The sequence below is a fragment of the Rhamphochromis sp. 'chilingali' genome, assembly GCF_963969265.1.
Source record: "Rhamphochromis sp. 'chilingali' genome assembly, chromosome: 18".
Lineage (NCBI taxonomy): Eukaryota > Metazoa > Chordata > Actinopteri > Cichliformes > Cichlidae > Rhamphochromis > Rhamphochromis sp. 'chilingali'.
The window spans coordinates 27450117-27466207 of NC_137945.1; the positions used below are offsets into that span (position 1 = coordinate 27450117).

At 39.0% G+C, this 16091-nt stretch overlaps 1 protein-coding gene across 1 annotated transcript; it reads left to right on the forward strand.

The window, feature by feature from the left end:
* The first annotated feature begins 451 nt into the window (after window positions 1-451).
* On the forward strand, window positions 452-14615 carry cul2 (cullin 2). The gene is made up of 21 exons (XM_080864317.1): window positions 452-598; window positions 1560-1698; window positions 2053-2155; window positions 2240-2334; window positions 4776-4881; window positions 5110-5192; window positions 6853-6949; window positions 7205-7315; window positions 8178-8340; window positions 8488-8612; window positions 10097-10204; window positions 10315-10374; window positions 10470-10598; window positions 10770-10856; window positions 10966-11118; window positions 11209-11286; window positions 11375-11441; window positions 13065-13267; window positions 13371-13472; window positions 13588-13704; window positions 13936-14615. Exons 2-21 carry the CDS (start codon window positions 1580-1582, stop codon window positions 14065-14067), a joined length of 2238 nt encoding a protein of 745 aa, XP_080720443.1. The 5' UTR covers window positions 452-598; window positions 1560-1579; the 3' UTR covers window positions 14068-14615.
* Window positions 14616-16091: the final 1476 nt, after the last annotated feature.

A 16091-nucleotide genomic window follows, 5' to 3' on the forward strand; every position in this document is an offset into this window, starting at 1 on the left:
AGAGAACGCCATTTTCAAACAGTTTACAAGTTTTATTTGATTAATTTTCTTCCACAATTATCAGGTTTGTGTCGGCTTTTACTGTGAGAATTGATTGATTGATCATACTTTATTCATCTCGAGGGAAATTGGAGCTTGGCTCTTGAGCTGCCTGGTAAAGGTGCTGCATATTTGTGAGACCTAAGGTAAACAAACAAACAAACAAACAAACAAACACGTTTTCTAATACCAAAACATTTCCGATGATAACCCAGAGAATATGAAGAATATGACATTTTTGATGGTCAATCCCTAAGCAGTCGCCGTAGTTTGGGCGATACCATTTTAAATGGGTGTTCTCGTGATGTTGATTTAAGGGGTTTATTTTTATTACAAACAGATTTGGAATAAATTATTTAAAGTATTAAACTATTATTCAATACAAGTAACCACAGGGAATGGTAACAGTATATTTTATGACTATCACCCATCTTGATAATACATCGGCATCTAACAAAATGGTATAATCCAAGAGGTAGGGAAGACCTGTAAGTGAGACAAATCAAGCCTGTGACAGCGGAGAAATCGGAGTTTTATAACAAGTAATTACTGTACAGAGGTAAGTACTATCCAGGAGTCCTCGCTCGACCTTAGTGAACTGTTTTGTTTAACAGCAGCACCGTGTTCTGCCGAGCTGTCAGTGTAAATGTGGGAAAATTGTGAAGAAGATGACAGTTTTGCTAGCGATAGCTGAGCTACTGTTAGCTTGCTGCTAGCCGACTGCTAGCTGATTCACCAAAACTGTGCGGACTTGAGCAGGAAGAAGTTAGCTTGCTAGAAGCTAGTTAGCCTTTTAGCTCGCCATCCTATTTTGGGATTGGCATTCCGCTAGCTAGTAACCTTAACTTAGCTACGTTAAGCGCGACTACGAGAGGAATGTTTATTAATAATGCTTCGTTTTGTATGTCGGACATCTGTAAATGTGAAGTGGCTGATGATGTAGTAGTGTTTTCTGTGACGTGAAATTAAGTGATATGAATGACAAGAAATAACACTGGGCCCAGTTTCACCTTCTGGTCATGTAATCTGTGATGGTACCGGCGCACACCCTAGAAGCTGGTACTAATATTGCTAGGTAACGTGCTTAAGGATGTCTGCTACGTGATGCTGACACCAGTGCGTACCAAGTTTGACCGCTAATAATGACACAGTGAACTTGTCTATTCTGTTGATTTCATCTGTTGCTGCCAAACTGATCTGAACAGGCTGATGGTGTTGCACTCATTTTTGTTTGTCTACATATAAATTTTGCCCTAAGAGTAATGCTGTTTTCGTATTTGTATTATGGTTCATGTGAAAGTAAAAATAAACAGTCGAGAGAATACACCTTGCCATGATTTCTTTTATGTTGCCATTGCTACTGAGGCTGAGTTGACTGTTACTGTCATATATAAAGCAAAGTACACAGTTGCATCATTAATGAAGAAACGAAAGCCAGGAACTAAGCCCCTTATTTCTTCCTTTTTAAAATCTCTTTGCACACTCCTCTTTTCATGTGCTTTTTTCTGTCGTTCTCTTAGGCTAAAAGAGAAACTGTACAATGTCCTTAAAGCCACGGATGGTAAATTTTGACGAGACATGGAACAAGTTACTGACAACAATCAAGGCTGTGGTGATGCTCGACTATGTGGAAAGAGCCACTTGGAATGATAGGTTCTCGTATCCTTTATCAAATCAAATCAATTTTATTGTCACATCACATGTGCAGGTACACTGATACAGTACATGTGAGTGAAATTCTTGTGTGCGAGCTTCACAAGCAACAGAGTTGTGCAAAATATAAGAATGGCTAAATCTGAGACTAATCTGAGACTTTACCAGCTCGCTTCATGTTTAACCAATTTAGCCTGCAACATGAGATTTTTTTAAAAAGTTTCAGCACTGGGTTTGAGTGTAAATACAGATTTGCCAAAGCATTGTTGTCATTGTAAAATACATTTGTGTTTATTCATTTTTAATAGCAAATGTGTGTATATTTACATCCCTCACATTCTTCCTGAACATTGTCACCAGTGACATCTATGCCCTGTGTGTTGCATACCCAGAGCCTTTAGGTGAAAAGTTATACACAGAGACCAAAATCTTTCTTGAGAACCATGTTCGTCAGTTGTACAAGGTAAGCAAAAGTTCTTCTGTGCTTTTTCTTTGCTTATCACATCGCATTTCCTCTAAAGCTGCCACGCTTATGTGTGTATTTCAGAAAGTTCTGGAATCAGAGGAGAAGGTTTTAGTGATGTACCACAGATACTGGGATGAGTACAGTAAAGGAGCCGACTACATGGACTGCTTGTACAGGTAACATTTCTGCTTTTTTGTGTGTCTGTAATTTCAGTGTTTCAATTTGATATCAGTGAGTCACAGAGTTGATTTACACAATTTACTCCAGCCTTTTTTTCTTTTTATCTATAAACAAAATGTTTGTATAGCCTCTGTTGTTTGAGGTTGCCTGATTCAAACCATAAGCATGTCTGTAGTCGGTGTTTCACATTCACTTTTAACTGAAGGCATGAGTTCACCCAGGCTTCTGTGTTTGTCAAGTCCACTTGTTTGTTTAGCGTTCCTTAATGCAAAGTGTACTAATTCTGTTCCTTTACAAGGCTCAGTATTCCTGCCTTTAGTTTGTCCCTTAAAATATTACTTTGAATGTCGTTGTGTGAGGTGCCAAGAGGCTTTCGGTGTGTCTTTATTCACTCTAAATCAATATTCCCTTGTAGAGCTCTTAGATCTATTTTTATGCGTGCTACCCACCAGACTCCCTGTGCATACATATGCTTTTGTAATTTATGTCGGTCCAAGCAAGAGAGAAGAAAGTAAGGCGCTTGGCTTTAGTAGTGAATTTCTTCAGTTGTTAGCATCGAAGAGAGATGCTTATTATTCTTAACACATCAATTTGTGAAATACATGTGTAGTTGCGTTCAGTTTGGACTGAATCAGAACAGACTTTGTTAACTTGTAAGTTTAGCTTGCTGGATTGAGCAGGCGACTGATGAGCTGTAAGACTGCTGCAGAGTTCTGGGTTCAAATCCACCTCAGGCCATTTGCTGTGCGTCTTCTTATCCTCTCTCTCTTTCTCAGCTTTCCTGGCAATTCTGAACTATCCTGTTATAATCAAAGGAACAAAAAATGCCCCAAAATATATATAAAAAAAGAACAACAACAGCAATAATGACAATTTTATTTCTACAGTTCTGCTCTCCAGCAGTTACTGGTACTCAACACTAGCTGGTATATTGGCAGGTTGACTTACAGTCAGAGTGAATGAGAGAAAACAGGCTGAATGTCACAGGCAGGCTGCACAGCTGTGAAATATAATATAATAGCTGTGCGCTATTTAAGGTGGACTAAATTAGCCATCATGGATTAGAGCTTGAAAGCAGTTGTCAGTTTGTCTGGAAGTTGTCCTGCTGTGCTAACTCAGTTTTTGCTTTGTTTGTCAAATACTAAGGATTCATTCATTTGTACGCAACTCAGGCTACAATCCTCCTTCCTCCCATTCAGCTTCCTGACTGACTTGTGGCTTCACTAGTGCTGAAACGTTAAGAAAAGTTCAGCACTTCAAGTGCTTGTGGCCAGCTAGTCAAATCATTTTGAGTAATGAAAGAGTGTTGTAGCTGCTTGTCCAGCTTATCGATTTACATCAAAATTAATAAGAAATGAACATTATGGTGAGTAATTTCCCTGAAGCAGCGTATACATATGAATCCTCCCTAATAGCAAATGCATTCAGAATTTGATTATCTGTCATATAAATTAGTTGTACTACAAACTGAGACGTCCTTGTAGCAGTGTTTGGTACTACTTGGTAAATAAATAAAACTTTTCCACTGATGTAAGTGTTAACTCTGGACTATTACTGACTCATTTACTGTTATCTTGTTCTTCTCATAGACATTACAGAACACAAGGGCAAACTCATTTTTGCTCAGTACTCAAATGTATCTGTTATAAACTGCTACCAGTAAGAGTAGATGATACAGTTGGGTATTGAAAATGTGAATAGGCACATTAAAAAGACCAACGCTTTGTTAATATTTTAACATTCCCCCAAAACAATTTTGAACAAATTGTGGAAAAATTCAAAAACTTTTGACTACACAAAGTACTATTGCTGCTTTGATTGTAGTTTAATTACTTAATCTACAGTTTTTCAGTTCTTTTCTTTGTTTTTTTTTTTTGTGTTTTTCAGTCAGAGCAAATTGGCTGAACAAGTAAATGAAGCTCAGCTTCAGTTTCTGCAATGTAAAGGGCAGTGGACACTGCCAGAGGATCTGGATTTCTTAAACTTCATCACTGTGAATGTTGGTTAACAGATCCAAAGATAAACAAATCTTTCTGAGCATATCCTGTTATGTGAGACCACCAAGCATTATTAATGTGTTTGACTAGTGTTGATAACCTTTTTAAAATCATTTTCTTGTCATTATTTTCGTAAATAATAAATAATGAAAGTGCAACTAGACTAAAAAAAAGCTTTTACAAAATATAATGGGAGCATTGATTACTGTCTGGATATTGTGTTTCACTCATTAATTTTGAGATAAATAACCACAGAGTGAGCAACCAAGAGGTTAACCAAACAATACCAGTAACACACAGCGTCTATGAGTGAATGAAAACAGGATGCATTTGTCAGCAGCATTTTAGTGTTTCTTCAGAAAACATGAGGCCTGTGTTTATTCCTCCTTCCAATCTTTGCGATGCTTTAAACATCTTGAATATCTCCCCACATTGTTCAGGTACCTCAACACTCAGTTCATCAAGAAGAACAAACTAACAGAAGCTGACCTGCAGTATGGCTACGGGGGAGTGGACATGAATGAGCCGCTTATGGAGATCGGAGAGGTACTAAGCATTGGCATAAAAACCTTTGCTGCACATCTATTTTTCAATGGGCGCTGGGATTATATTAGATGGAGATAAGGGGAGTGCTTATAATGGACAGATTGGCAGGATTCAGTATCAGTGTTCTGTTGCATAGGCCTACATTTCTCCTTTCACTACCCTTCTAGATGTAGGATTTGTCTGTGCTGAAGCAGAACTAATATGCTGTCTTTTTGTTTTTCTTTGCAGTTGGCATTAGATATGTGGAGGAAGCTAATGATCGAGCCTCTTCAGGCTGTCCTCATCCGGATGTTGCTAAATGAAATCAAAAAGTATGTTTATTCTAATTTCTTTTCTTTTCTTTTTTTGCCAAAAACAGTCTGTTGTAAATATTTTTGCTGTCATCTATTCCATCATTTGGCCTTGAGTTCAGTTACTGTAGTGGCTGTCTTCCAGTCCCTATATAGAGTAACTGTCTTTTGGGGAAGTTTGTAAAATGTGTCAGCACAATATGCCTGAGAAGATTTAAGTGCGAATCTTTAATGACAGTCTTTTATTGAAGCATTGTAAGGCATACATGTTTACTGACTTATAAAACCAATAAGAACTGGGTGCACTAGTTTGATTTTATTTAGGATTTTCTCCAAAATATACCTGCAGGCTGAAATACACACACCTGCACTAATATTAGGTAAATGTCCCTCAGCAAGTTGCACCTCAGCCAGATGCTTTTGGTAGCTGTCAGCAACATTACCAAGCGTCTGACGTGATTCTGGCTGGATTCTGATCACTCTCTTTGGCAGAATTCAGAGAGTTCATTTCAGTTTGTTTGTTTCCTGGCACAGTCCCGGCTTTTTATTTCATATCAGTTCAATTATATTCCTCTGGTGCCTCAGTGCCCTTTATGTTGTAAGGTAAAGATCTACAATAATACAGTGAAAACCCTCAACAGTGGGAAATGGAGAAACTCTCTTTTAACTGGAAGAAACTTAAGACAGAACCAAGCTCAGGGAGGGGCAGCCATCTGCCATGACTAGTTGGGGGTAAAGGGAGGGAGATGGGACAAAAGACAGGCAGAGTGGTGCATAAACACATGGAAAATGAAAAGATTTGAGTGAAGAAGAAATGCAGTGCATCATGGGAAGCCTCAAGCATCTAAGGGAGGGTTCAGGGTCACCTTATCCAGCCCTAACTGTAAGCATTATCAAAACAGAAAGTTTTAAGTTTAATTTTAAAAGCAAAGGGAGTGTCTGTCTCCCGAATTCAAACTGGGAGCTGGTTCCACAGAAGAGGGAAGACTCTGCCTCTCATTCTACTTTTAAATACCCGAGGAACCAAAAATAAGCCAGCAGTCTGAGAAAGAAAGAAGGAAAAACGACACGTTCTAGTCAGTTGTACTCAATCGCTAACTAGAAAGCACGGCACCATTAAATGAAAGATTTAAGTGAATGTGTGGATATTTTCCACCATGTGTGAATTAGAGAAAATCCCAAATTAATCCAAACTTGTGCAACTCTTAGTTTTGAAAGTCATTAAAGATGTACAGTCATTCCATCCTGGAAAATGAACTCTTCGAAGAAATCATTAAAAGCCCCAAATTGCCATGACATTCATGGTGAGTGTAGGTAAACTTCTGGCCACAGCTGCATGAGTCAGTTGCTTTCACATAGTTTTGTTAGTGTTGTAATACTTGTTCCGTGTTTCATAAGTCTTTCCCCTTAAAAATACCCTCCATGTTTTAACGATTAAACAGATGACTAAAACTAACATGGACACTAAACATTTCAATAATAATATAAACTAAACTGAAATGAGCAACTCTACCTCACTAAGAAAAGAAAAAAACTCAAGTACTGGATTGGCATCCTTAGTCTGGATCCATGATCTTTATGAACTATTTACCATATGCTAAGGGAAAAAAATGAGATCTGCTAATTTTAGCTCAAGGCAATTTAGTTAAACATTTCAAAAAACCTTCCCCTTCTCTGACAGTGATCGTTGTGGTGAGAATCCCAACCAGAAAGTAATCCATGGGGTCATCAACTCCTTTGTTCATGTTGAACAGTACAAGAAGAAGTTTCCACTAAAGGTGAGGCAACAAATAACAGCTCAGCCATCCAATTCCTACAGTTTTGTTTTGGGATTTTTTTGTTTGTTTGTTTTTGTGGGGGGTTTTTTAGGATTCATATTTTCTGCGCCATACGAACAATGTAGCCAACTTTCACAGCCATGAATACCACTAGTTTTGTGTTTCATGGAGTACGAAGCAGCCTTTTACATAGACCAGTGTATACATATTAAACGATAACTCCTGTGCATGCCACGTTCTCTTCCTATGCTGCAGTTTTATCAGGAAATCTTTGAAGGGCCATTTCTGACCAAAACAGGAGAGTATTACAAACAGGAAGCCTCCAATCTACTGCAGGAATCCAACTGTTCACAGTATATGGAGAAGGTAAGCTAAGATGGACAACAGATAGTAAAAGTATGTGAACGCTGGATGTGTTCCAGGATGAACATGAGCGAACAAGCTCCTGTAGTTGAGCATCGCTTTAAACGTCTTGATATTGTTGAGCTTTCTTGTGTTTAAGAAGTCAAAATGAAGCTCAGTTGGTTTGGTTTTAGTCACTCTTGGATTTCTAATGACTATCACTGCATCTTTCTGTGAATGATTGCGTGTATGTGTGTGCACCACCATCCACAGGTTATTCATATCAACTCATCAGTTCCTGTCAGTCTGGTGACATAAGAGTTTTAATGTGAATATTAGCTATATCATTAAATCGCTAAAGCTGATAACAGGATTTCCTGGGCCATGTCTGCTACCATGACACCATTTCTCTGTCACTTAGTCACTGCAGTAATCACATTTATGCTGTACGTTTGTCCCTTGAGCCTGTAAACAGGGTCATCATCAAGGTCAAGCATTCCCATTTGATAGATCAATATATGATATGACTGCGAAAGAGCAGCAGCAGACTCTATAGTACTATAGTGTTCTTGTGCTTCCTTATCTGACCCAGTTTACAACTATGTGTAGGAAAAAGTGTTGTTTGTCCTTCTTTGTTATCGGCTACGTGTTTCCTGAAAGAGCTTTATAACGTCTTTTAAGGAGTGTTTCAGATTAAGATGTTTGTTTTGCCATTAAGTGTATAGGTGTATATTTATTTTTTCCTGTAAAATATAACGGTGTACAGGTATAAAACCCATCTCCTTTTTTAAAGTGCTGATAATCATGGACCTACAAATGATTTCTTCTGTATTTGATTTGAAACCAAGCTACCTGCCCTTTTGATCACATCTTTCTTTTGTGGCAGGTGTTAGCACGATTGAAAGATGAAGAAGTGAGATGTCGGAAGTACCTGCACCCCAGCTCCTACGCCAAAGTCATCCATGAATGCCAGCAGAGGATGGTGGCAGATCATCTGCAGTTCCTACACGGGGAGTGCCAGAACATCATTCGGCAGGAGAAGAAAGATGGTTCGTCCGCTTGTGGTTTTTTTGTTTGTTTTGTTTTATGGCTCGAAGACAGTGTTTATCACCAAATTAATTATATACACTCTCACAAAGTACGCACTTCTAATGTGAAAATCTGTGTAATGTGAAACGTTGTGTCATTTTGTCCAGACATGGCCAACATGTACACCCTGTTACGGGCCGTGTCTAATGGGTTGCCGCATATGATCCAGGAGTTGCAAGTCCATATCCACAATGAGGGTATCCGAGGAACCAGTAACCTCTCTCAGGAAAATGTTAGTATTACACCTGTCTACATTCGTATGCCTGTCTCTACTTGTACATACAACACACCTAAGCAATTGCCAATGACAGCAAAGAGGGAGTTGATTGACATGTAAAAAAAAAAAATTGGAAAGTGCATCAGAGGAAAACTAGTCTGGAATACCTGGTAGTGGTCAACCATCTCTTCCTCTGTGGATGTACCTTTAGATGTTTCTTTAGGAATTAGGAATTACCTTAACCAATGGCAAATTACCAGATCACCAAGGACTGTTGCATTATTTATGAGGTAAAGAATCAAGTATATAAACAAAACTAAAACCCTCAAACTGAAAACTACACATGCTGAGGTTGAAGCGTGTTATGCAAATGAAAGCTGAAGCGCTGTAATTAGCTAAGACATTCCAATGAGAAACTGCATGCTTAAAAATGCTTTGGTTTAAAGTACAGTAAGCTCGTCGCCTTAAAGTTCAGTTAAATTGTATATCTGACTTGTTAGTAACCAGATTGTCACTAATATGTACGATGGCATAAGTGTTTTACAATACTAGGATTTCAATCTCCATACCAGTACCAGTTTGAACATTCTGTAAAAGTGAGCTTTGAATAAAGTGTGATCTTTGTTATGATAAAACAGCGAAGAATTTTAAAGCTGGCTACAAAAACATAAGAAACACATTTTAATAAATTATTGTGAAAGTAGAAAAGTTCAAGTTTGTCATCTTGTCAGTATCTGACTGTAAGTTCTCTGTTCACACTGCTCCACCTCAGTCCACAGCTCTTTACATCCTCAGCTCTGCTCTTTAGCACTGAAACCATCCGATTTGGCTGCCCTGCTCCGGTTTCTCTCTTTATTTGCTCGGATTAGTTCTCCACACTCTGGGCTCTCTGCACAGCCAGCAACCCGCCTGGTTCTTAATGTGTCTGTAATCCTTTCTGTCACAGCTCAATATTCAATCTTTGAGCCCTTCAACCTGCAATAATTATTTATCTTGTATCTAACTGTGGTCTATTTGTTTCTACGTTAATGATAACAAGTGGCTAACGTGACTGTCAAGTAATTAGTAATAGTTAAATGGCTAATTTTAACATGTGAGCTGGCCAAGTTAACATTTGTGCTAACTATTTAACTAACTGTTAACTAATTCAGTGTTGTCGAAACAGGAGCTTTACAGACCTCTGGAACTGTCGATCAGTGTTTTTTGAATTTTAACTACTTTAGCTGTTAGTGAGCGGAGGATCTGTGCCTGACTGTAGCAGTGCTGTGTGAAGTTGTGCTGGAAGAGGCTAAGATGGCACTGTTGGTATCAATATTATTGCAAATGATGATAATTTGATAAGTTGACATACATGATCCCACTTTTTCCCTCAAATAATTTAATTACGTTTACATTTTTAGCTGTCCATTGTTTTTAGCATTTTTTGTTTGTTTTTTCTCTATCGTTAAAAATGTCTGTTACTTATACTGCTTTGTCTTTCTCCTGCTACCCCTCCCTAGATGCCAACCCTGTTTGTGGAGTCAGTGCTAGAAGTTCACAGTAAATTTGTTCAGCTCATTAACACAGTTCTAAATGGAGATCAGCACTTCATGAGTGCCCTCGATAAGGTATCAAACTCCTCACGGTCTTATTGAATGTACAAGTGTGTGTTTATTTTCATTTCTCTCACAATTCAAGTCATTTGACAGCCAGTGTTTATTTGATGTCTCTTTCTCAGGCTTTGACATCTGTGGTTAACTTCAGGGAGCCCAAGTCCATCTGCAAAGCCCCTGAACTCGTGAGTACGCACACAGACACACACACACAGAGCATCACGCAGTGCTGTACCCCATGCCTTGACCAGGTCATGTCCCTCCTTGTGTTTCTGTCCAGCTGGCGAAATACTGTGACAATCTACTGAAAAAGTCTGCTAAAGGAATGACAGAAAATGAAGTGGAGGACAAGCTGACCAGCTTCATCACAGTGTTCAAGTACATAGATGACAAGGACATTTTTCAAAAGGTAACAAGAAGGCGTATTAGAAAAGGAGAAAAAAACTGTTGTCACATTTTGACATAACAACTCAGCCCTGAAGTTTGATTTTGAGCTGAAAATAGTGGTGTTCATTTTAATATCTTCAGTTGTCCCAAAATATACATTGTTTGTCTCTCTTTTTTTTTTCCTTTTCTACAGTTTTACGCTAGAATGCTAGCAAAGCGGTTAATACATGGTTTATCGTTGTCAATGGATTCAGAAGAAGCCATGATCAACAAACTTAAGGTAAATCCACAGCTGGACTTGTGATGTATGAGACACCTAAGGTTCTCTGTTTTGCTTCTCATTTACCTTCTTTACTGCACCTCTGCTCATACTACTTCTTACCCTGCAGCAAGCTTGTGGCTATGAGTTCACCAGCAAACTCCACAGAATGTACACAGACATGAGCGTGAGTGCTGACCTCAACAACAAGTTCAACAATTTCATCAAGACACAGGAGACAGTGGTGGACCTGGGAATCAGCTTCCAGATCTATGTATTACAGGTCAGTAAACACAAATGCTTCACAATGAAACTTTAGCCTGTGTCCCACATTTTAATCTGTAATGTTGTGGTGTATGCTCTCGCTTGGCAGGCTGGAGCCTGGCCTCTCACACACGTCCCCTCCTCCACATTTGCCATCCCTCAAGAACTAGAGAAGAGCGTGCAGATGGTGAGGAGCGCTGCATAATACTCAAAGAGTGATGCTGATCAAAGGAGCACATTGTTGGACTAACCTTGTTTTCACCTTCCCTTTTCAGTTTGAGTTGTTCTATAATCAGCACTTCAGTGGGAGAAAGTTGACCTGGCTGCACTATCTCTGCACAGGTAACACAAATACACAAGAATTATGCAAGATGCGAGTATAACAAGGCACCATTTTCAGCACAAACAGGAAGCGTAACAGAAACGGGAGTACTGTTATGAAGGACCAAACTATATGTTTTTGTATGTCAGAGATTTGTTTCCCTGGAAGTGGGACATGCATGTGTGAAAATGATGCATACATCATTAGGATCGTGCACGGAATCTGTAACTTTACTTTCTTTTTCAATCCATTAAAGTGATTCCGTCAAACATGAGTCACTGTTACATGAAAACATCCCTTTAACCTTTGCAGAACAAGCCACAGTTGTCACATAGCAGTGATTTGATTGTACATTAGGTGACAAATAATCCTTGAAGCCAGAGTTTAGTGAATTGGCTCCTATATTTTGACAGGTAATATAAAGTAAAGTTACGTCCTGTGTACGCTCATCAGGCACAACATTATGCTCACCTGCCTAATATTGTGTCACCTTAGTCCCCTTTTTGATGCAAAAACAGCTCTAACCTATCGAGACATAGACTCTACTAGATCCCTGAAGGTGTGCTGTGGTATCTGCACCAAGATGTTAGCAACAGATCCTTTAAGTCCTGTAAGTTGTGAGGTGGGGCCTCATTGAATCTGACTTGTTTGTCCAGCACATCCCGCGAATGCTCGATTGGATTGAGATCTGGGCCAAGCCAACATCTCAAACTCGTTGTTGTGCTCCACAAACCATTCTTGAACTGATAATTTGAGCGACAGTAGCTCATCTATTGGATCGGACCACACAACCAGCCTTGGCTCACCACTTGCATCAATGAGCCTTGGCCACCCTTGATTCTGTCTCTGGTTCACTATTGTTTATTCCTTGGACCACTTGTAAAACATCAACCCTGAGGACAAAATGTTCACTTGTTTCCTAATATACCCCACCCACTAGCAGGTGCTATGATGAAGAGAAAATCAGTGTTACTCACCTCACCTATTAGTGCTCATAATGTTATGCCTGATTGCTGTATAGTCACAGGAACACACCCATACAGACATCAGTAAACAGATTTATCAGTTATTCAACAAGAGTTCACTTCAGACAGGTTCCATATGCTCTCAGACCATGACCCATTCTGGGTCAAGATGATGGATAATCATTTTAAAGTTATCACTCTCCACTTGAGAGACGTTTGTGGTATGTAATAATCTCTGAAGAACATATTAAACTTTACACATCAAATTTTACACATCAAACTTTAGCTCTTCTTAGCATTTTGAGATTAAAGTTGAATCCCATAAGTCTGGTTCTGCACTCACTGTAAGGTCGACGGACCTGTGTTTGTGCTGAGGACGTGTTTCGGTTTTGTCCAGTGTGCAGTTAAAAAGCCCGTTTAACACATGTAGACTTTATTTTCATCATTTGTGGTACCATGAGATCAGTTTGAGCAGACTAAGATGGGACCTGCAAATGGGTGTCTCATGCCAGAAGTTGCATGATTATGGTTTGGCGAAATCTTCGAAACAAACTTCTAGTGAGATAAGCAGTTGAGGATGCAGGACAAGCATGCACGGAGGTGAATGAAGGTAGTAACAAGCAGCGAGCTGGACTCATGCTAACTGACAAATGCAAATGTAATTTGTTTCCTGCACAGGTGAAGTAAAGATGAACTATCTATCCAAGCCCTACGTTGCCATGGTGACCACCTACCAGATGGCTGTGCTGCTGGCCTTCAACAACAGCCAAACAGTGACCTATAAGGAGCTGCAGGATGGCACGCAGATGAATGAGAAGGAGCTACAGAAAACAATAAAGTCCCTGCTGGACGTCAAAATGCTCAACCACGACTCACAAAAGGTGTCAGCTTTCATGTGGGATCACGTGGATCCCAAAGCTCAGCTAATATTCCATTAAGCACCAAGAGTGTTTTAAATTCAGAATCCTTTCCCTCTTCTCACAGGAGGAGATTGAAACCGAGTCGACGTTTTCACTAAATATGAGTTTCACTAGTAAAAGGACTAAGTTCAAGATCACAACGTCAATGCAGAAAGACACACCACAGGTCAGGCAAATAGATTTTGATCTGTCTCTGTGCTTTGTTATAAGATAACTGAGCAGTGTATATACATGTGTGTTTGACATTTAAAAACGTGCCCCCTGAATTGTCTCATGTTTAGGAGATGGAGCAGACGAGGAGCGCTGTCGACGAGGACCGCAAAATGTATTTACAAGCTGCTATAGTGAGAATCATGAAAGCCCGCAAGGTGCTCCGGCACAATGCCCTCATCCAGGAGGTGAGCAGAAGCTTTTGTCTCAAATAGGTTGATAGAAAGAAACGTACGTGCCAACAAGTCTTTGAGGTCAATGTCAGAGGGATTTACTTGGATTGAATGAATTGATGCTTGCAATGAAGGGCTGTTGGAAGCCCGAGGAGTAAATTTAGCATGTGCATAAGTGTTTTTAAATGGTTACCTGTTTTGAGATCATCTATATTTCTGCTTACATATGAAACTTCATGTGTCCAGGTCATTAATCAGTCCAAAGCCAGGTTCAACCCCAGTATCAGCATGATCAAGAAGTGCATCGAGGTGCTCATCGACAAGCAGTACATCGAGCGAAGCCAGACCTCGGCAGATGAGTACAGCTACGTTGCATAAGCAGAAGAGTCGAGCCACAGAAACACCCGCCCCTGTGACTGACTGACTGACTGATAACAGGTTTAAAACACGAAACGGATTCCTTCATTCATTTGGTTTTGGACTGTCTGCTCCGATCCCCGTGCAGCAAAATAAAGCGAAACCGGTGCCTCCATCTTTGAAAAGAAGAAAAGTCATCGTGTCACGTCATCATCACTCATAAGGCTCTCCTCCCGAACCCTGCCCACTTTCTGATTTTTAAGCTGTTTACAACATCACCAGTGCCACGCACGTGTGCGTCAAAGAGAATGCCTGTAGCTGTTTGAGAGCGGAGAGCTGATAAACTACAACAGAAAATAAAGGAAAAAAGAAAAAATTGGAGACACTTTTAAAAGAAAATGCTTTCTTTTCTCACATTTGCCGTTGTTGTGTGTTTATTTTTTTTCTTTGTTAAATGTATTAAAGTTAGGAAAACATTGTAATAAAATGTTATACTGATTATTGTATCTACTTTCAAATATAAAGACAAACATGATCCTGCTGCTTGTCAAATAAATGAATAAAAAACACAGATGGGTTTATGTAAAGGTTTGTGTAGTGTTTCCATTTCAGTGAGGGGGATAGATATAATCATTACAGGTAATGTTTTCTTGTTGTAGTTGTGTACACACTGTAAACACACTATTCGGATCAGCTGCCAGAAATATGCAGATCATCAATATATCACAAAAACACTGGAAAGGAAGCCTGCCATGTTTCTTATCTGTGTGTCAAGCAGCTGCGAGTAGTGATTTGACATTAATATGATGAACTGATAAGGGTTGAAAGGTGGCAATCAGATGAAAAGTGAGGATAGGATAACGAGGATAGGAGCTGGAAACAGAGCTTTCCCATATGAGACAGGTGGCTTGTACAGACAGGAACAGACCTTTTCTGTGTTTATAATCGCAAAAGAGATTCTTAATCTCAAGAGTTTCACTTCCTAACTAAATAAAGGGAAAAAGAAAAGAACACAAGCAAGTTATCACTTGCAGTATTAACAATAGCCCAGAAAACCACGTGTTGGCATGTAAAATGCTGGGAACCTGAAATAGATTCTTTTCATTAATCGCACCTGTGGAATTGATTGATTGATTGATTGAAACTTTATTTTGAACATGTTGAAAAAGTACAACAAAATAGAATTAAAAGAGACAAATGAACAAAGCAAAACAAAAGGAAAACGAGCAACCACAACTCCAAATAACGTTCATGTTCAAAAAGGAGCAGGAAGAAGCATAAGCTTATTTAATCCCACCCCTTTTCCACTATCTAGTATCAATAGACTACAGAAATACCTCCTTGCAATTACATTATATGTTATGTGTAATTTTTTTTATTTTTTTTATATATATACATATATGTTTCTATCTATCCATACATACGTATATACACATACGCACATATACACATTTACAATAACCCCATTAACACCTCAAGGATACACAACCTACAAATATATATATATATATACCCATACCAAGATACCCGTGCACCCGCACACACATGAAAATATTAGACAAGAACACCCTATCAAATCTCTACCTTTTCCCTGTACCCTGTAAAAACCATATCCTTAAACCGCTTTTTAAACTGCGCCATGCTTGGACATTGCTTCATATCTTTACTTAGTCTGTTCCACAGCTTCACTCCACACACAGAGATGCAAAAACTTTTTAATGTTGTACGGATACGAGGATGTTTTAAATTTAATTCCCCCCTCAAATTGTATCCCCGTTCCCTTTTAGAAAACATTTTTAGAATATTGTCAGGAAGCAGGTTATTTATTGCTTTATATATAATTTGTGCTGTGAGAAAATGAACCAGATCTGTGAATTTTAGAATTTTTGATTTTAAGAATAGTGGATTTGTATGATCTCTGTAACCAGTTTTATGGATTATCCTTATGGCCCTTTTTTGTAATATAAAGATTGATGATAGCGAACATTTGTAAGTATTGCCCCAAACCTCTGCACAGTAATTCAAATACGGTGCAATCAGGGAAC

Bases quoted from the DNA above. Each gene is read 5' to 3' on its own strand.
- cul2 (XM_080864317.1), top strand. From the start codon at position 1,580: ATGTCCTTAAAGCCACGGATGGTAAATTTTGACGAGACATGGAACAAG. The intron at 1,699-2,052 runs GTATCCTTTATC...CATTGTCACCAG, and splicing joins ACTTGGAATGATAGGTTCTC to TGACATCTATGCCCTGTGTG. The intron at 7,316-8,177 runs GTAAGCTAAGAT...CTTTTGTGGCAG, and splicing joins GTTCACAGTATATGGAGAAG to GTGTTAGCACGATTGAAAGA.